This window comes from Vombatus ursinus, unplaced genomic scaffold, assembly GCF_900497805.2.
Source record: "Vombatus ursinus unplaced genomic scaffold, bare-nosed wombat genome assembly UNPS02001287.1, whole genome shotgun sequence".
Lineage (NCBI taxonomy): Eukaryota > Metazoa > Chordata > Mammalia > Diprotodontia > Vombatidae > Vombatus > Vombatus ursinus.
In genome coordinates this window covers 4,752,405-4,774,644 of record NW_020941065.1, presented here as the reverse complement: position 1 = coordinate 4,774,644, position 22,240 = coordinate 4,752,405, and the positions used below count along the sequence as shown (strand labels likewise).

At 38.6% G+C, this 22,240-nt stretch overlaps 1 protein-coding gene across 4 annotated transcripts in view; it reads left to right on the top strand.

The window, feature by feature from the left end:
• Positions 1 to 22,240, top strand: part of MED13L (mediator complex subunit 13 like) — a 392,641-nt gene that overhangs the window by 41,413 nt on the left and 328,988 nt on the right. For 3 of the 4 annotated variants that reach the window (XM_027862683.1, XM_027862690.1, XM_027862677.1), the window contains exon 2: positions 21,627 to 21,864. In XM_027862683.1, the coding sequence (XP_027718484.1) occupies positions 21,627 to 21,864 (238 nt within the window). Of the gene's footprint in view, positions 1 to 21,626; positions 21,865 to 22,240 lie in introns of those variants that run through there. The other variant, XM_027862695.1, reaches the window with a different exon arrangement.

Below are 22,240 nucleotides of genomic sequence, written 5' to 3'. Positions count from 1 at the left end.
GGTTGAGTGATTCCTGCTGTATATTGCCATATTGCTTTTCAAGATGTTTGTACAAGCCTATACTCTCACCAACAGAGTGTAAGAGTGTCTGTTTCCCTCTAGCCCTGCTAATTTTGGATTTGTATCATATTTTAATATTTTTGCCATTTTAGTGGGTATAATATGGTAGCTTAAGCTTGTTTTGATTTGTGTTTCTTTGATTAAGAAGTTTGATCATCTTTTCATGTGATTACTAACAGTTGTTTCTTCATATAAATTCTTTTTATGCCCTTTAACCATTGCTACATTATTGGGTAGTGTGTATTTATAATTCATTTTTTAAGGCAATTGGGGTTAAGTGACTTGCCCAGGGTCACACAGTTAGTAAGTGTCAAGTGATTGGTCTGAGGCCAAATTTGGACTCAGTTCCTCAGCCAGATGGCTGGCATTCTATCCACCTAGCTGCCCCTATAATTTTATGCATATCTATCAGTTCCTTATGGGGTCTGGATGTCAGATTTTTTCTCACATATTTACTGACACTAGTTCCCCAATTTTTCTTTTAGTTTTAAAGATACTGATTTTTTTGTGCTAAATATTTTTTTATGATTTAACCCAAGAATTTTGTGTCCATTCATTTCCCCCCCAACAGATTGTTATCCTTGTTTTTCATAGTTGAGTCAGATATATTCCTTTTTCTCCTAGTTTTAAAATAATTAAAATAATTTAAATCACTTCCAGTTAACCTATGGTTTGAAATATTTTGCTGTATAGCTATCTAATTTTCTTAGTTTTTAATTGCATAGTGGTTCCATTTCCTGTTGGTTTTTTTGAGTGTGATTTAAAAAAAAACCCATCATCTGTAGTCATTGAATTCAATTTTGGGGTCTTTTGTTTTAATAGTACAATGCGTAGCACATAGTAAGCCCTTAAAAATTACTTTCATTCATTCCATTGATCTGTTTCTTTATTGTTTTTCCAGTATCAGATTTCATGGTTTTTGAGATACATACACATCACAGTTAACTGATCACATAAAGTACTTATTAACATGCAGTGTTAAAATGTATATTATTGTTTTCCTTTTCATAGTTCTTTCATCAAAATCATATTGAGGTTTTTTCTGTGTAAGTTTCTTGTATGTCTTGATAACAGTGCTCAAGTATTTGAAACATTCTATTTATTATTGTAAAGGATATGTTTCTTTCCATAATTCTCTCTTGATTTTTGGTGATGAGATATTGAAATTCAAATGACTATTGTCGGAGGAAAAAACTCACCTATTTATCATCAGTCTTCTGGCCATGCTATTGTAGTTGTGAGTTATAGGGCACAATCTTGGAGGAACCAAAATTGTAGGTGACCCAAAGGCTAATGAGACCAGGCAGAGTGAGTATAGATACACACACATACATATATGTACATATTGCTATATACACACATGTAAGTGTATATATGTCTGTCTCACTATATAACTCTAACACCATATTTAGTTAATGAACTATCGACAGTGTAAATATGATTACCTGAGACAGTGGCATCATATGTAGATGATATTTTATCAGGGCAACATAACCAAACAGAATTTTACTTAGTAAGAAAATATATGATATTTTTATTAATCATGCCTTATTTTTTCTATAACAAATCAAAAAATGAAGGAACATTTTCTTTTGAATCATTCAGCTTGGAGTCTTTAGGGAGATGATCACAGTAACTTTGGAAAGACCTGGCACCTTCTTGACAGTTTTTTGAGGAACTGGCCCTGTAGTGCTACTGCTGCTTTCTTTTCTTAATGCAAATGCTCAAGTTGTTGATCTCTGTAATATCTTTGAAACAGGAAGTCATTTTTCCTTTTTTAGCTTCCATCTCATTGGTTTTAATACTTGCACCTTACACCCTGATATTATCCAAAAATGACCTGCTTATAAAATACACGAACCAACCCTTTATTTGCACTGAATTCCTCATCCTTTGATCCTTCACTATTTCTGTTCCCAGTGCCAAAGAGCCTCAAAGCTTTCACTTGAATAGTGGTTATACTCAAAGGGACATAGTCCTGAGTTTGATCCTGAATCTGCAAAATAAAAAAACCTTTCCACCTCAGTAATAAATCTTGCACTCTGCCTTCTAATTGTCGATGGCAACTATCAATAGAGCTCGGCTTTTTCTTTTTATCAACCTTTTTGGAAAAATTTAAAGGATTGAATGCTATGTGTGAATTAAAAAATGATGAAACATTTTTTTAAACCAACATGCCAGGACTTAGAGATCCAAATGGGTGGTATTCTTCAAAGTAATGCCCTTGGGAGGCTGTATGTTTATTGAAATGATGTGCCATTGCCTTCAGAGAGAGCTTCCCAGGCTCAAAAGAAAAGCAGTCTCATTACCCGAAAATTAAGGGATGATTTTCTTTGGTCTGATAGTTTTTTCTCCCTCTCTTCTTTACCCTCATTTTCTTACCATTTAGAGCTGTCCCCTTACCTTCTTCTGCTCCGTGTTTACCTCTCAACATTCCTAGGAGTTCATGATCTGAGCTGTTTTGGGACTTTTCTGTGAACAGGAGTAACTATAATCCATAAGCATTCTTTGGTGAGTGCATTAGGGTTGCAAACCAAGGTATTATATGATACCAGAGGTGGAAGGTTGTAGGGGGAAGTGAATGGGATGCAGGTTGCTGAGAACTGGGAAGGCAGGTAGATCAATTAAGAAACTTTATGGAGGAGACAGGATTCAAATTGTGCTTTAAAGATGGGGTAAGAATTCGACAAAGACTAGGGCCTTCTAAGTGTTCTGGGGAGCAACATGAACAAAGGCTCTGAGAAACAAGAGCGCACATGGGGCATGCTCTTATAGAGCATGGCCTCCTCTGAGATGGGGCAGGATGAGACAGACTCATGGCTTAAATGTGGCTCAGGAAGGGCAACAAGGGATAGGGAAGAGGGTGGTGGAAAAACCACTGTATATTAAGATAGAGACACTTAAGTGAGGAAATTCAGGAACTATGTGGTGAGAGCATTTGGATGACAGTAAATGGCAGCAGAAACAGCAGTGATACTGTCGTCAGAGTTTACTACAGATCACCTGGAGGTAAGGAAGCAGTAGATGAGGAATTCTGGAGGTAGATCCTAAGCCAGGATTCATGGGATCATAGATCCAAAGGACCACTTTAAAGGTTGTTGAGTCCAACCACGACGTTCTGCTGAAGCCCAGCGAGGTGAAGTGACTTTCCTCAGGGAATATTTGGAGCCCGCCTTCCTGACTCCAGTGCCATCCCTCTTTCCGTTACACTGTGCTGTGAATCAGTTATCCAGATAGCTGCCGGAGTTCTCTCTGTTCTAAGCAGAACAGCTAATAGTTTCTTAACTTGTCTTCATGATAATATAGGGTAGAACATCTGTGGGAGTATCTGTTTTGGATTTGGTTTGAACTGTGAAGGGCAGCTGGTTGCTGAGCTGGAAATCATGGCAAGAGCAGTGGATTTGGTATCAGTAGATACAGCTTCAGACCCCGGCCCTGCTGCCTCCAACCTGTGTGATCTGGGCACTGTCACTTCTTTCAGGGCTTCAGTTCCCTCGTCTGTAAGATGAGGAGGTTGAACACAGCACTTCTTAAAACTGTGGGGTCTCGGAGTCATGAAAGAATTTGGCAACAGTCAAAGGTTTCTGAACTTGCAACAAGTACAGGATCTGAGGTGTTTCTGGCAGCACTTGCCTATATTGCATCGCACTTCACTGCAGCCTTGGTTCTGAACACAAAGCTTGCACAGTTTGCACTGTGCATGCAGTCACAACACACAATGCCAACCAATGGTCTTGAGTGGAAAAAGCTTAAGAAGTCCTGGACTAGATGACTTCTAACGATGCTGCCAGCTCTACACCTCTGCTTCTTTCATTCTATGGGGCCATTCCATCTTCCTTCCAGTGACGAAGAGGGCGGAGGACAGAGAGAGGCATACTAGATTTTCAGAGAACAGACTTTTGAAGGGTTCAGAGAAAGAATGGATAGGAGCCCCCAAGCTAAAATTCTATAAGGGAACCCTGTCCAGGAGGAAGTTTTCTAAGATGAAATTCCGAAGCCACAAATTGATGATTCTGAGGAGGAAGAAGGGTCAGCAGCAGCCAATTGAGATTTAAAAAGGCCTGTATTGAAGATGGCTGTGAGGGCAGGAAGCGAAGGAGTGTCAGCAGTAAAGAAGGAATGATGATAATGGGTGACAAGCAAGAACTCACAGTTCCTCAGTTCTTAGTTTGCTTCTGGTTTCTCTGACAATTTTTGTATTGGGGAAAAAGCTGCTAGGGAGGGAATTGATACCTAAGCTCAAATCCTAAATTGCTCCAGGGCTACCCAGCCCCCTCCCTTTTAAGATGAGGAAATAGGTGCAAAGGTCAAGGGACTTGGCCAGAGTGACATGGGGAGTGCCAAAGACAGGATTTGAACCAAAGTCCTCTGACTGCTGCTACCTCTCTTGCTCCTATGCCATGCTGTCTCCTTAAGGAGGGAAAGAGGAAGAAAGGAAACCTTGCTGCTTTGATGAGTTCGAGTTACCTGTTTTTGGATGAAATGCAACCTTTAGGATTTAAGGACCTGTACAGTGTAGTTAGAGAAGTTGAGATGAACAACAAAAAAATCAGTACTTTATACATTGCTTTCCAAGTTCATGAGTGTCGTGAGTTGTGTAAGCATTGTCTTCTTCAGGTTGATTATCCTTTGGAGATAAAGCAGATACGCCTTCTAATTTATTTTAGAGTTTTCTTAGAACCATAGAAGTTAGAGTAGGAGAGAGACTAGAACCTCTGCATTTTACAGCTGAAGAGACTGAGGTCCCTGAAGGTTAAGTAATTTGCTCAAGGTCATCTGCTTACTTCAGAATAAGCAAAAAATGCAATTGTGTCATATCTGAAAATGTTTCCTGTGCTTATAGGAAAATATAGTGGTAAATGGATAATGGTTATGCTAAAAAATTTTATTTTCTAGGTTGCTATCTCTTGATATTGATTTAAGCTTAACTCTGCATTTAAGCTACAGTTTAGTATAACTATTTAACTTGGGATATGAATCTAGAACTAGAATATTAAGAGTATGAAGTTTTGTGTTCTCTGTGATTTTTTTTAACTTATTGATCAGCACAAGTTAAAAAGTTTGAGGAACCAAAGTCAGTGTGACTTGTTGTTACATCCCTAAATTTCTTGAGGGAGATGTGTGAAGAAAATACTTTGGTGTTACTGTGTTGATAGAGAGGGCGGTAAATTTGAACACTATTGCTTAGGAAGATAGGGCTGATCTGCCGTTTGTCTGCACGACCTTAGAACATTTAATTGAATGAGGATGTGATTCTCACAAAGGGCTAGGTGTTAGCATTTTATACTATGAATTAAAATAATAGCATCAGCTAACATTATTTCCTTAGCAATGTTTGTTTTTTGAGTAGTTGAATCTACAGGTAGATTTGTTCTTAAACATATAGCAATATTTCAGAATAATAGGATGCATATGGTTAGTCTTAGTAATTTAATATATATTATATAATAACATTGAACATTCTCACTTAGGTTATACTGAACATATAGTAATTTTTCTTGTATATCTCTGTAAAGCGGTACTTTGGCACCATAGTGGTAAGTAAGAGTGCTGAATCTGGGAACAGGGTCTAGTCAGAAACTTGGGCTAGTCATATCAGCCTTCCGGGGCCTCAGTTTCCTCATCTTAAAAATAAAGGGGTTGAACTAGATGACCTTAAGGTCCCTTAAGTTTAACCAAAAGAACTCTGATTTTTAGGGGAAATTTTTTCTTTGCTTTTTAGGTTTTTTTTTTTTTGGGCAGCTGGGGTTAAGTGACTTGCCCAGGGTCACACAGCTAGTAAGTGTCAAGTGTTTGGTCTGAGGTCACATTTGAACACAGGTCCTCCTGACTTCAGGGCCAGTGCTCCATCCACTGCACCACCTAGCTGCCCCGCTTTTTAGGTATTTTGTATTTTATTTGTTAAGAACTTTTGAGCTGATTTAATGTAACAATATCCAAGACTCTGAAATGTACCAAAAGCAATAGAAGCTGTCATTTTAGAAAACTTAATTCATTTCAGTCATTGCTTTAGACCCATGAAATCTTACATCTAGGTTTTTAACATTTCTTTCTTTTAAACCTGTGCAATTCTTTTAACAGAGGAATACATACATTTTATTCAGCTGTTTGAGCCATTTGATCCTATTACTAGCTTAATAATCAGATGTACACCTAAAAATAATAATTTCACAGTGCTCAAATAAGAAAATCATTTAAACATATGCATTTTTTGTTAATTGAAATTTTCACATTGTACTCATAATATCTTTTGCTATTTTAATGGATTATCAGTCTCATTAGTGTATGGGTCCATCTGCACTGACACAGACCAGAGGTGCTCTGATGCCTTCTGATCATGTCTTATTCTTGCCCATGCCTGTCCATAAATCCTCTATGAAGTGCTAGAGGTTTTCTTTTTCTTTATGAATCATATTGGGGTATCAGTGTATCACTGGGGCTGCTGTCTGTCTGCTGTCTTTCATTTTTGCTGTATCAAGCAACATCTGCTAGTGTCTGGCCCTCTGACACTGGGATCCAAGTACCAAAGCAGTGCAGTCTGTGACCTTGAGGCATTTGTTTACATTCACCTGGAGGATGCAGCCTACACTTAATCGAAGATATATAGGAAATATTACATAGTGATTTGGGGTGAGAAGCTACTCACCACAGCAAGGATTGGGAAAAACCTTTGAAGGAGGTGGCACTTGAGCTGACCCTTTGAGGAAGTGAAGGATTCCAAGAGGTTGAGGTGAAGAGAGGAGAGTATTTCAGGAATCGGGGACAGCCTGTGCAAAAGCAGGATGGTGGGAAATTAAATGGGGAACAGCAAGAAGACCAGTTTGATCTGGGTGTAAATTATGTGATGGTGAGTAATGTATAATCGTTCTGAAGAGATGGACTGGAGACAGCACATGGAGAGCTTTAAATGCCAAACAGAGGAGCTTGTATTTCATCCTCTAGGCATGGGGAGCCCGTGGGGCTTCTTTAAAAGGCTAGTTACTTTTGGGTTTGAGGAATTTGGTGGCTGTGAGGAGGATGTAGGGGAGGAGGAAAATGAATGAATGAATGACTAAACATTCTTAAGCACTTACTTTTTATCTATCTGTGTGCTAAGCGCTATTGATACAAATACAAACAAATGGGACCATCCCTTCCCACAAAGAGTTTATTGCTGAATGAAGAAGCACATTAAGGGGAGCTAGAAGAAGCCCATGTGCTTGGTCTGGAAATGTCCATGAAGTACTCTGGAGGCCTGGTTGTGAGCAAGATAAGGGGAAGGCTCCCATGGAAGGAGTGCTGGGGGCTGGGGTTTGGAAATTGCCTGGAAGTGATGGGGCTCCAGGCCAGAGGGCCTGGATGAAATAATCCTAGAGAGAGGTGATGAGGGGCTGGATTCTGGTGATGTATAAGTTGAGGGAAGAAGATGACTGTAAGAGATGCTGAAGGAGATACAGTTGACACATCTTGGGAACTGACTAGATATGGGAGGTGAGATTTAGAATAAATAGTCAATAATAGTCAATAGTCAGTAAACATTATATAGATAGATCGGGTGATGAATTTGTGCTTACTATGTGCCAGGTGCTGTGTTAGGTGCTGAGAATGCAAAAAAAGGCAAAAGATTGTGCTTGCCCTCCAGGAGCACACCGTCCAATGGGAGAGACAACCAGCAAGCAAATGTGTACAAACAAGCTATGTAGAGGATAAATAGGAATAATTAAGAGAGAGAGGGAAGGCATTAGGAAATAGAAGGGTTCAGAAAGCCTTTCTGTATAACATGGGATTCTAGTGGGCAACTTCAAGGAAGCTAGGGATGGCAGTAGGCAGAGATGAGGGAGGAGAGCATTCCAGGCCTGGGGGACAGTTAGAGAAAATCCCCAGAGCTGAGAGATGGTGTGTCTTGTTTGTGGAACAGTAAGGAGCCAATGTTCCTGGATTGGAGAGTAGATGGTGGGAAGTTTCAGTAAGGTTGTAAGAAGACTAAAAAGGTGGTGAGGGGTTAAATTATGGAAGATTTTGAATGCCAAAAAGAGAATTTTGTATTTCATTCTGGAGACAATGGGGAGTCACTGGAGTTATTGAGTAGAGGGGTGTTGTGGTTGTATCTATGCTTTAGGAAAATCACTTTGGGGACTGAATGGAGGTTGGAGTGGGAGAGGCTGAAGGTAGACTCCCACCAGGCTGTTGAAATAGTTTGGGCATGAGGGTCTGCACCTGAGTTGTGGCAATATCAAAAGAGAGAAGGGAGTATATTTTAGAAATGTTGTGAAGGTGAAATTGACAGGCCTTGGCAACAGATTGAATATGGGGGGGGGTGTTGTGAAAAATAGTGAGGAGTTGAGGGTGACACCTGCCTTGGGAGCATGTGGGATTGGGAGGGTGGTGTTGACCTTGATAGTAAGTGGGAGTTAGGAGAGTGAAGCTGTTTTAGAAAAGATGAGTTTTATTTTTAGTTTGTTGAGTTTGAGATGCTTGTGGGACAGTGGGACAGTGTCTAGCAGGTATTTGTGTCACTGAAACTTAGGGGAAGAAGAGGGATGACTGTAGACTTCTAAGTCTTCTGAAGGACAGTTAATGAGGGTAGTAGAGGATCTAGGTGGATTAGGGTGGGAGACTTAATTCAAAAGGATGTATGAATGAAAAAAAGCATTTATTAATCACATACCTTATGCCAAGCACTATTCTAAGTGCTTTTGATTACTGATAAAAAAGTAAACCAGTCACTGTTCTCAAGGCCTCCTTACTTTTTTTTTTTTTCTTATAGTAATAGCTCCCTAAATGAATCCTGCAGGACCTCATCTAGAAGCAGGAGCAGTGGTTTTGGTGCATTAAGGTGCATTTGGTTCTTAAGGGTCTGGGATTCAGGGTTCAAGCCTCCCTCCATTGGGCTATGAGCATAGTTGGCTGACAAGACAAGTAAGAACAGATAAGGGGAACAAGTAAATGGTTATGTGAACTGATAGCGCATATTGGGGAGGGGGCAAATTAGTTGTAAAAAGTCTTAGCTTTTTAAAATTAAACTAGATAAAAAATTTAATCAGGTTATTAGCTTTCAATGAGGTGTGTAGGGTTTAAATGCCTATGAATAGGTATAGTAAATACCATTATGCATAGTGTAGGAGACATTGTGCCCTGAGTGTGAGATGTTCATGTTTTCATTGCTGAATGGCTCTTATCAGTGGTATTGGTAGTCAGGATATTAGTTTGATGGAGGGTTCCTTAAGGAAATACAAGCAAGGTTTTTAGAGGTAAAGTAGGCATCTGAAGGGAAGGAGGGGAGACTTACTCACCTGTATGTATCCAGATGACTGAGAATTGCAGTGTGTTACAGAGGAGAAATGGAAGCAAAGGGACTACACCTTTGGAGCTCTTCCTAAAGAGAGCCAGGTCCTCGGGAGGAATCAGCTGCTTGTCCTCCCCAGAATGATTTGGAGTATCCACAAAAACTCTGAAGTCATCATTTCATAAGGGGCAGAAGAAGAAAAGTAGTAGTAAATGATAATTCCCTTCTTCAGTCACTAGACAACTCTTTGTTGACCTCATAATAGTAGAAGGGTCTTCTGTCTTCTTGGGGCACATATCCAAGTCAGAGAACCCCTCAAGTCTTATCACAGTGGATGACAACTACCCTTTGAGTCATGTGGGCATCATTGACTCTTCCATTAGCAGCCCAAAAAGCGTATTCCATTATTATAAAGTCTTAGACCAAAGCTAAAGAAGAGAAGGACACAGATTGTGTTTTCCTCACTTTTGACCACTGGAGGTAGGGGATGTAGAAAAGAAAAATTAATTTGGGAAGTAAAGAGCTGCCTAAGAAGGAGGTGTCTGAGAATGGGATTAGGATTTTTGAATCATATCTTACAATGTAGAGTTAAACAGATTTGTCAGAGATACTTAAAGGCTTGTAAGAATGTATTTGCTGAGTGTCTTGGAAATCTAATCAAAAGGATTTTAAAGTAAAAAGGATTGAGGAGGAAGAAGACTGCCTATGTATATCCCTCAAGTTAGTTTTATATTTTACTATAGCGAGTAGCTACAAAGAAGGAAGAATAGCAGTTGGGATACCGATAAATTCACAGGACACAGATGCGAGGTATGGGGTACTCTTCAGTTATCCAGACAAATACTGCAACTCTCTCTGCCAAAAGCAGAACAAATAATAACTTCTTGACTTACTTTAGTGATAATTACATTCTTCCAAAAGCAGGGGAGCAGACAGGGGAACTTGTAATCTGGATCTCATTCTCTTTAACAGAGAGGAACTGGCTATTGGGAAAGTGACAACTCCACTATCTGCCTAGGGAAAGCAGATTTCAAAGTGTCCAAAGGAAAAAAGGTAGGATCCCATGGAGCTTCAAGGGCACTGAGCCAGGAAAGTCTGGGAGATAAGTCAGGAAGGAAAATTTGAACACACACAAGGAAACAATTCCACTGCAGAAAAAAATGGTACTTGTCTGAAGATAAAAGCATGGATGCAAAAGGAACTCACTCAGCCAACCAATTTACATTAAAAGAAGAAATACACAGAAGACAGAAGCAAGGCTAGGTGATAGAGAAAGAATATGAGTGTGGCTTAGTCTGGTAAAAATAGGGTGAGAACAATCAGAAGCTCAAAATGATCTGAAACTGGCAAGGAAAGCTAAGGACACCCAAAAGGTTTTTTGTTGGTTTGCTTTTAAAGCCATATTGGTAGAAAAGGAAAGGTAGAAGGGACAAGACCTTTGCTTAGAATGGATGCGGTGATAACTAATAAGGGAGAAGAGACAGAACTTTTCCCATCTGGTATTCTGTCTGGGCCTGTGAGATACTGTGTCCTCTTAGCACCTTCTCTGGGCTACATGCTTGCTACAAACTGACAACTCTTTGAGCCTTAGTTCCTAAAACATTTCTCCCTGTTTAATATTGTTTTGAGATTGTTCTTAGTGTTGAACTGAGCAGGTTTTCAGTACTGCCATGCTCTTAGTCCACTGGCCTCTTTCTTACTACTACTCTTGTTGTATGTAGTCATCTCAGCCACCACCAACTACCTCCGGGACCAAAAGCAGTATGACCAATATGCCAAGGGGAATTTTCAGAAGGCACTTAGGAAGCAGTAAGAAATATGGAAGAGGGGAACATAAAAATACAGTAAAACAGAGTTAATGTTAATATGTGGTTTTCTAAGTTGATATGTTCCCTCTGGGATCCTTACATATAGTTGTTTCTATTTGACTTTGATCTCACTAACAGTTCTGTAGTGCTTTTAAAGTTCTAATGGCTGTCCATATGTTATCTCGTTTAAGATGTTGGTCTAAACCTAAGCTCTTCCAGACTGTTCTCCATTTTCCGCAGTACTTAAATATCAAATGGGGAAGTCTCATCTAGGTAAATTACGTTTTTCAGGTTTATTGAGTTCTGATTCTTCCTTGTCTAGTCTTTTCCATTGATCAACTTTTCTATTTTTGAACAAGTACTGATTGACAATTACTACTTTCTAATGTAGTATTATCATTTTTATTATATTGACATAACCCAGTCATAAGCACTGAATATCTCTCAGCTATTTGTTCTTTAGTTAAATATAGTGTTATAACTCTATATAGTTGATTGTATCACCAGTGCTCAGCATAATGCTTGACAATACTTAATAAATGCTTTTTCATTCATTCATTTTACACAAATATTGAATGTGACTCCCAGATTATCTTATACCTTTCATAGTTACTTTGACGGGGGCTTATTCTTGCCCTGGATTTTATTACTATATAGAAATAGTGTTGATTTTTGTGGGTTTATTTCATAGCCTACATATTGAAGGCATTAATTTTCTGCATTAGTTTCTTAGCTGATTCCCTAACATTTTTTAAAGTAAACTGTCATGTCATCAGCAAATGGGAGTAATTTTGTCCTTTTTGTCTATCTTTATGCCTATCTTGTTGCTATTGTTAGCATTTCTAGAACTGTGTCAAATAACATTGGGTAAAGGGAACATCCTTGCTTTACTTTTACATTTATTGAGAAGCTTCTAGTGTTTCTCCATTGTATTTGGTTTTAGATAGATACTTTTAATCATTTTTTGTATTTTGTAGGTTTTTTTTAAAAAAATTATAAATAAAGCCTGTATCAAATTATAGTACTTATCTGTAGCTATTGATATAATTTTCATTTTTTTTGCTTTGAATTTGATTAATTTTGTTAATTGTTTTCTTATGATGAGCCATCATAATATCCCTGGTATAAATCCAACTTGATTATAGTGGATGATTTCTTGGACAAGTTATCGTCTTTTTTGCAAGGATTTTATTTGAAAATTTTAATTAATTATGTTGATCAGGTTTTTTTTTTTAATTTAATTTTTTTTAAGTGAGGCAATTGGGGTTAAGTGACTTGCCCAGAGTCACACAGCTATTAAATGCTATGTGTCTGAGGCAGTATTTGAACTCAGGTCCTCCTGACTCCAGGGCCTGTGCCCTATCCAAGAGATCTGTGATTCTTGAGATGTCTCTGTGCATTCTATCTTTAAGGTTGGCTAATATACAGATTGTTCTTTTAACATTGTAGCCTTTTGCCCCCCCCCCCCCAAGATTTTCCTCCACATTAGAATTTTTGTATTCTAAATCTATTAATCTCTCTTTTCCTTCTTTGGAAAAACTCTGCACTGTGAATTCATTTTAAAAAAATCTGCTGACATAATTTCTGCATTAATATGTTTTTGTGATATATTAAATGACATTAATTTATTTCTGTTTCTTGTTCCATGCATGCTCTCTATATTTAATCATTGGTTCTTTCCTTTTTCTTATGTTTATACTCTTTTAAGATTTAGTACTTATTCCTTTTAATTTTAGATTCCTCTCTCTGAATTTTTCTGTTTGTACTCTGGGTTTTTGTTGAGTTTTTCCTTTTAAAAATTTTGGGATTTCAGCCCCTTTTCCCACCTACATTTCAGTCACTGACTTTTTGACTTTCATGGCTAAGTTGCAGAGCTGCCCAAGTCTCCCTTCATCTGGAGTGATTTAATGTTCACCAGCCTGGACTCTAACCTAAGTGATCAGTACTTACCCCAGCCTGGTGCAACCACTCACTCTGGCTTCTGCCTCAGTTCCTCTTTTGATTTTCACCTTTCCTTTTCTGGCTACGCTGAATCAGCATTTGCTGCCTTTTTTTTTTACTCCTCTTCTCCCCCAAAGAATACCAGTGGACCATTCAGGGTCTTCACCTGTCATTTGTAGCCCTTGCTACATAAGTAGCCCGTTTTCTCCTCTTATCAACATTTCCCCAAATGTCTTTTCTTTTTTGAAATTTCCTCATTGGAGCTGGCTCAAATCCTATTTACCCTCTTGCTCATATATCTCTTTATTGCTGTTTATGTGATACTAATTTTCGGTTCTTTGGAGATTACTCTGCTGCATATCTTAGCTATGTATGAACACCAGTATATTGTTGGTATTAAGACATAGAGCTTTGTTTCTGGGAGAAGTTTGGGGTCATGGATGGAGCTTGGCATCCAATTTGCTTTTCCTCCTCTTGTTTAATTATGGGGCCAACTCATTATCTATTTGTACTGTGTGTCCTAGATATATATATACTGACAGATAAGCCCTGTAGGTTGTCTATCTAACCACATGTCATAATTTGGACAGTAGACATTCTTCATCCACTTGGTTTTTCCTATGTGGATGGTCAGGCCAAACTTATTTGAGTGGTTATGAATCTCTTCCAGAGGGATCTGCAATGCTTTGGAAGACTTGATGCAAGCAGCACCATATCACCAGCAAATAGGAACATTTGAGAGACTTCACCATCCACAGGGAGTCACTTTAAAATTTGAACTTTATACAAATCTTCTCCATTATAGTGATATTTGAATACTTTTGGTGAGCATGCATCACCCTGTTTTATGCCTTGCCTGATGTTTAATGTCATAGTGGTTGTTGAACAGGGTCATTTCTGTTATATCTTTCAGAGAAACTTGAATGATTTTGATGTATAGGTGGGAGTTATTTTGTGGGAAGAATTCTTTGAAGGTGACATTTTGTTTTACCAAATAAAAAAAATTTTTTTTTTTTGGTAATATTTGGCAAATAAAAAGTCCAGGAGGATCTTGTATTCTCTATATCTTCCATCAGCTGCTCGAAAATGAAGAATATAGCTCAAGTTAAAATATCACTTGTAAAAGCCTGTTCCCCACTGCCTCCATTAACTGTTCCCTCATGTCCTGATGAATCCCATGAATATTTTGTATAGATGGAAAGATAGGCATATGATGTTCTCAGTTGCTTTTTTCAGTATTAATAAGGCGTGAGATTGTTACCATGTCTTTGTAATCTATTCCTTCTGCTCTTATCTTTTGAATTCACTCTCTTATGCTTTCATAATTATGCAGCTTTCAGCACAGATTTCATTTTATGTATACGTGATCCAATTTGGATGCTTTTCCAAGCTTTTTTCTCTTCAGTACCATTTCTGCTTTCTGTGTAAGACCACCTGGGACTGGTATTAGAGTGGTTGTTGTATTGTTCTTGAAGGTGAAAAATGTATCAAAATATTGTGCAGATCTTTTCCATTTTTCTTCTGTTGTCTTCCTATTTTCATTCTTAAATGCCCATGAGTTCACTTTTCTTATTAGTTGGTTCTCTTGCCAAACTTTTTAAAAGCTGGTTTTTATTCTACTTACCCTCTCAAACTTTATAAAATAATATTTCTTATAATCACCTTTTTATGACCTTGGGAAAGTCATACTATTTCTCTGGGCCTCACTGTCCTCATTTGTAAAATGAAGAGGCAGGACTAGGTGACCGCCAGCATTCCTTCCACCTCTAGCTCTTTGATCCTGTGATTTTTTTGGGAAAGATTTTGCAAATAAGTTTACTCTAAACTAGTCTTGTCTTTGGCTGCTTATCTCCACTTGGCAAATAAATCAAGTTTTTGTTGATGAAGTTGCTTTTCAGCCTTTTTTTTTTTCTTGTCATAGAGACTGATCTACATTGGTTAAACTAATGTATAAATTATTAAAATCAGTGCCTGTCATTTTTCCTGTCAATTACTCATTTTTCATTATCAATTACTTGTTCAAATACTTCAAGTTTGAGTTTTTTCAATTATATGACAAGTTAATGGTCTGATTATAGTCAGATAACTGATTCAAGGATGACTTAGCCACATCAATAATGAATCTTTTCTTATCTGTTAAAATATAATCAATTTCATTTTCTGTAGTATTATTCAATGCCATTGATTCTTTTCTGAAATAAAGGTTTTAAGCTTCTGAGTGGTACATAAGTCTTTAGCCTTTGTTATTCTTTCTTGGTGACCCATACTTTCTATACATTCCTCAACATTCTTATTCTTTTGGCAGAAATAAAACAAATTAAATATAGGTGGTAGAAGTTGTTTTAATAGGATTATATGATTTAGCTTTGGAAGAGACTTTAGCGAAAATCTAAAGTCAACCACCTCAGGTAAGGAACCTGAGCCCCAGAGAGGTTAAATGAAAATTCTCTCCCATTTCACCTCCCAGTGATTTCACAACTTTTCGCAAGTTAATTTTGTTAAATACAATAATCAAATCATTATCCACTTTCTGATGTAACAGGAAAATTATAAAAATAAATCACTTCTTTAAAATATTGTCTGTTTTCCAATATTAAACATGTATCTCTTTTTTCATATTTATTTAAGGTTACACCAAACAACAGGAGTATACTTTGTGCCAATATTTGACTTTTTCTGACATGATTTATTTGACTGTAGCTGCCTACCTCAGCAAACAACACATGCTTATTGCACACCTACTATGTTTAAGCCCTATGCTGATATCTGGGATTATAGAGATCAGTTGCTTCTCTGAAGGACTTTACAGCTTAACTGGCAGGATATAACTTGTATAGAGGTAACTGTTATACAAATTAAGTTATGTGAAGGTGAGCAATGTGAGTTTGGGTGGAAAACTTACCTGCTGGTTTAGAAGTTTGGCCTGTTATCTGCTTATCAGTGGCCAGCCTTCCTCAGCTTTTCAACAATTCTGCCGTGTCATCTACCCGATGGTCAGTGCCCCACCCTGTGAGGCAGAGGACTTGGGACCCAAGATCCTCTGGATTTTTATCTGCCTCTCATGGGCTTACTACTTGACTGTGTTTTGGACTCTGCACTAGGAGCTTCAACCTATAACTTTAAGTCAAAGCGCTTTTTGAGCCTCTGGTGAAAGATGCATAGGGAATGAATAAATGCAAAGGGAAAGGAGTCTGATATTCTCCCTCACTAAATACATATATATACATATATATACACATATATACATATATAAAAAAATAAAATTTTGGCATTATTTGTTGCCAGAGAATGTGAATATGTGTTGTTTTGTATCTGTGTTTGACAGGTGTGCCAGGAGAGGTGCATGGGCTTGGTGGAGTTTTTGTGCAGAAAAGAATGAAGCAGGGTGATAGATATTCTGTCCTGCCGGAAATTTGATTTCTGGAAAGTTGGCCAGGTTCCTGTGCTGCTAAGACCAAAGCAATAAAATTAAGCTCATAAGATCATGTGGTTGAGAACTGAAAGGTTTTTTTTTTCTTCTTCTAACCCCTTCATGTGAAAGGTGGAAAAACTGAGACTTAGAGAAGTGAACAGAATTCCCCATGGGTCAGAGGGTCAGCATCAAAGGGTTACAGCCAGAAAGTACCTTAGAGGTCACCTAGGCCACAGTAAGGTACTGGTAAGTCTGGGACCAGGAGTTCTGACTCAGAGTTTCATGTGTTCTGTAGACTTAGAGGCAACTGGCGTTTCAGTGGAGTCCTGGAGTCAGGAAGTCTTGCCTTCAAATGTGCCCTCAGACACCTCCTAGCTCTGTGAGTCAGGGTAAGCCCTTTCACCTCAAACTGCCTCAGTTTATTCATCTGTAGAATGAATATAATAACAGCACCTACCTTTCAGTTTTGTTGTGAGTATAAAATGAGATAATATTTCTAAAGTTCTTTGCAAAACTTAAAGTGCTAATATGAATGCTAACTATTAATAATAATAATAATAATGATGATAGCTAGTTAGCTTTTCTCTTCCATGACTATAGACTGTACCTTTAACTCAGAATTTTTCTTGACAGATCTATGCTATTGGTCACAAGGGAACTGGGTGAGAGAGCATCCGTGGGTCAATGTAAATTAATTGCCACTAATGGAAAAAGTACTTTAAAGCTTTTGGCTTGGTGATTGTAAGTCAGGAGCATCTTTGCAAAAGACAGGACATTAAAACACTGATATAAATAAATCTGAATTAAATTTATGTTGTTGAAGATATCTTCTATTTATCCTTGGATTGCATCTTGTTTAATCATACTGTTCTGGACAGTTCAAAATGAGAGAATCTCTGTCAGTTGATTAAATTAAAATTTCTCAGAAATCCTAAGACAACAAATTCTTCTCTTGTCCCTCACAAAACTATCTGTTACTTTTATTCCAGGTTATGCCTGAGAGCTGTGTCCTTCTCTCCACAGTTACCTATAATTTTGTAAATCACCAAATCAAATAGCCTTTTCTCAAGCATCATTCTTGTTGACTTGTCTGTAGTCTTGTATACTTTTGATCACTTCCTTGGTAGCCTCTTTTCTCTAGGTTTTTGTGACACTGCTCTCACTATTACATCTCAGTCTTTTTTCATGGTATCATCACCTAGATCCAGGCCATTAACTGTGGATAATCCCCCAAGGACTATGTCTTGGATCCCCTTTTCTTCTCCCTCTATACTATTCATTTTGATGAGTGATCTTATCAGCTTCCACAGGCTCAATTACCATCTTCTACAAAGATGATTCTATTTACCTATTTATCCAGTTCTCTCTCCTGACCTTCATTCTCATCTCTTTAATAGCCAGTTGGACATCTGGATATCCCATAGATATCTTAAACTGATCATATTCCAATTAAAATTTTTTTAAATTTTTTAAAAATTAATTTATTTTGATTCATCAGCAATCACTTCCATAAGCTTTTTAGTTTTAAATACTTCTCCCCCTCCCTCCCCATCTCCCTTCCCAAGATGGTGTGCGATCTGATATAGGCTATACATATACATTCCTATTCAATATATTTTCACATTAGTGCGTATCCAATTTAAACTCATTCTCTCCCCCCAAAGCTCTCCCTCCTAACTTTCTTGCTACTGACTAGGGTATCCCCGCCCTCCCAGTCACACCAGGTATCTGTAAGCTTTGTCTCCTTACCGTGGCCCACCCCCCAATCCAGTCTGTTGCCAGGTCATAGATCTCCTTTGCTCCCTTGTGATACTGCTGCTCCCCTGATGCAGGCCCTCATCACCTTTGATTCCAAAGGCCTGCTGGTTGGTCTCCCTGTGTCAAGTCTCTCCTCAGCCCAGGTCATTCTCCCTGTAGCTTTGAAAGTGATCTTCTGACTGTTTTCTAAACTCTAGTGGCTCCTTATTCCTTCCGGGATCAAATGTAAGGTCCTGTTACCCTTTACGACCTTTATAACCTGACCCAGTTTTTTTACATCCTCCTCTTCATATGTTCTGGCCACTGATGCTGGTCTCCTTGCTGCTTCTTGCACAAGACAAACATTTGACTCCAAGCATTTTCATTGCTTGTTCTCCATGCCTGTAATTCTGTCCCTGCTTTCTCTGACTACTTTGAAGTCTTAGCTGAAATCTTACCTTCAAGAAAGCTTTCCCAGTGCCAGCTAGTATCTTCCCTCAGTTGATTATCTTAAATTTATTCTCCATGTAGCTTGTTTGCATGTTGTGCCCTCCATTAAGACTGTGAGCTCCTCGAGGGCAGAACCTTTTTTCCTTTGTGTCCCTAGGGTGTGGCATAGTGCCTGGCACATAATTTTTTCCCCCTAAATCATACCCTCCCCCTCTTACTTTCCCTATTACTGTGAAGGTCACTACCATCCTCCCAGTCCCACAGGCTTAAAGCCTAGGAGTCATCCTGGACTCCTCATTATCTCTTACCCCCATATCCAAGCTTTTACCAAGGTCTGTTGATTTCATTTCTGCAACATCTCTTGTATATACTTCCCCTCTTTCCTTTGACACTGCCACGACTCTAGGAGCAGGTCATCTCACGCCTAGACTATTGCAATGGCTGCTGGTGTCTGCATGCCTCAACTCTTTCCCCACTCCAGTCCACCCTCTCTATATAGCCACCAAAGTGATTTTCCTAAAGCAGGGATCTGACCATGTCAATCCCCACCCCGACCCCTGCTCCCACTCCCCCTCTTCACTCAGTAAACTCCAGTGGCTCCCTGTGCCTCTAGGATGAAATACAAAATTCTATTTGTCACCTAGCACCCTCCTACCTTTCTAGTCTTCCTACACCTCATATCCCCAACATGTTTCTGGCCAGTGACCCTGCTGTCAGCATGGACACGACTCTTGTTGTTCTATTGTGTTTTGACTCTTCATGATTCCCTTTGTGGTTTTCTTGGTAAAGATACTGGAGCAGTTTGCCATTTCCTTCTCCAGCTCATTTTACAGATGAAGAAACTGAGGCAAACAGGGTTAAATGACTTGCCCAGGGTCAAACAGCTAGTAAATGTTGAGGCCAGGTTGGAACTTAGGAAGATGAGTCTTCCTGACTCCAGGCCCAGTGCTCTATCCACTGGGCCACCTAGTCGCCACCTTCATCTCTTGGCTCCAGGTATTTTCTCTGGCTGTCCCTCAGGTCTGAAATGCTTTCTGTCCTCTCTTACTACTGATCTTCCTGGCTTCTTTGTGAGTCCCAACTAAAATCCCACCTTCTACAGGAAACCTCTGCCAACTCCTCTACTGCTGACCCTCTGTTATTACCCATTATTTATGTAATATATAGCTTCCTTTGTATGTATGTATTTGTTCACATGTTATCTGCTCCATTAGACTGGAAGCTCCTGGAGGGCAAAGGGACTGTCTTTTGCCTTTTTTTGTATCCCCAGAACTTAGCTCTGTGTCTAGCAGTAGTAGATGCTTGCTTGCTTGATTGATTGTAGGCACTTGATAAGTGCTTATTGGCTGAATGTTTTATTCCTTGTCATGTTACCTATTTCAAGTATTTCCCTCTTCAAATAGTCTACAAATGGCATAGATAGAATCTCTAGCTTCCTTCTAAACACAGCTCAGAAGTTATTAAGAGACCTTTTATATTCCTTTCCCTTTCCTAGTCATGGGTGCTTTTTCCTTCTCCCTCTGCTGGAAAGTAGTTAGTATTTATTTTGTTCCTACTTATCTCTGGACGTGTCCTCCCTCTCCCCCACATTGTGTGGGCTACTTGAGGTAGAGATTGTTTTGTTTTTTGCTTTTTCATCCTGAGCACCTAGCACACTGCTTGACATTATTGGCGTTCCGGAAATGTTGGTTTAATTGAATGAATACCTAAATCTGTCTATTTAATTTCTCCATACTTCTGTTATAATGTTTCGTTTAGGCACCAGGTTCATCTAGTGACTCAAGATTTGCAAAATTTGCAAAACTGCTTAAATGCAACAAAAAAAATTACTAAATTTAGTTAATTGTAATTTCTTTGTAGTATTTCAAACCTGAAGATTAAAGAGACTACATACATTTGGCTTTAAGTAAAAGAGAATAAATTACTTTATTCTTATATTTTTTTCAATTTGGAATTTAAATTCATTTGAATTTTGGAATTTAAATTTGACTTCATGTTATACCTTTAGGGCAGCTAAGTGGCACAGTGGATAAGATCAGACTAGCCTGTCTGATCCTAGGCAAGTCACCCTGTTTGCTGAAGTTTCCTCATCTGTAAAAAAGAGTTGGAGAAGGAAATGGCAAATCACTCCAGGAACTCTGCTAAGAAAACCCCAAATAGAGTCATGAAGAATCAGGTGCAACTGAAATGACTAAACAACACCATGTGCCACACTAATTATGATAATAATAATAATATTAATAGCACTTTACCTAAAGAAGTTTCACTCTCCTGACCTATTGAAACTCATAAGGTCAGTGTCTCCAATCCAATCCCTTCACCTAAAAAACAAATACAGAGGCAAAGGACCAAGGTCCATTTAATGGGGCTAAGTATCAGCCTCAGGGGAGAAGGCCTAAGGCATTTCCATTATATGGAGTCAAGCATGCTCCCCAAACTCTTCATTTCCCCACGCCCTTCTGTGCACGTGTGCCAGATCCTCTTTGCGGACATGACGGAGACACAGAATTCTCTAAGGACAAAACAGCAAATTAGGCCACTAGATGGTGGATAGAGCAATGGATAGAGCACTGGGCCCTGCTGGGAAGAATTGAGTTAAAATTAAATCGCAGACACTTACTGAGCTGTATGACCCTGAGCCACAGTTGGCCTCTGTTTGCCTCAGTTCCCTCAACTGTAAAATAAGGATAATAACAGTCCCCATCTCACAGGGTTGTTGTGAAGATCAAAAGGAATAAAGTTAATGAAGCATTTATGAAGCACGAGTATGTGTGTGCGTATAAAATATTCTTCCCCTGGGGTCTGATGTGTTGGGGTACATGATGAACAACTTTAATATTATTATTTTTTGTGTGTGTGTCACATTTAAGTAAAAGGTGACATGTTATATGTGGTTTGATAATTTTTCAAAAAGGCAATTAGAAAGTAATTTTATTTCTCTTTTCTTTTATAGGCTGAGCTCACAGGAATCAAATGGCGTAGGTACAATTTTGGAGGGCACGGGGACTGTGGTCCCATCATTTCAGCCCCTGCCCAGGATGATCCAATCCTGTTAAGTTTCATTCGCTGCCTGCAAGCCAATCTACTGTGTGTATGGCGCCGTGATGTCAAACCAGATTGCAAAGAATTATGGATATTCTGGTGGGGAGATGAACCAAACTTAGTCGATGTGATACATCATGAGTTACACAGTAAGTGTTTTTGTTTTTTTATGATCGTTTTGTATCTTTAAAATTAATTTGTGCATGCGTTATAAAGGCCCCTGTTGACTACCTTGTTTTGATCATATTTGAAAAGTATGAGTGATTTATGAAGCAAATTTCATGTTTTAAGTGATTTTGAATGAATAGCCAGACAAAATGAGGCAAATTTACTTCAGCTTGTGCAGTGACAGTTATGGCTCAGTGGTCGTTCAGAAAATTTGACAATTTTAATAGTTTCTTAACTCTTACTTTTTGAGAGGCTGGGTGACATAGTGGATAAATGACCAGTGTTGGAGTCAGAAGTCCTGATTCATGTCTGGTCTCTGAGACATAGCTAGTTTTGTGACCATGAGTAAGTCACTTT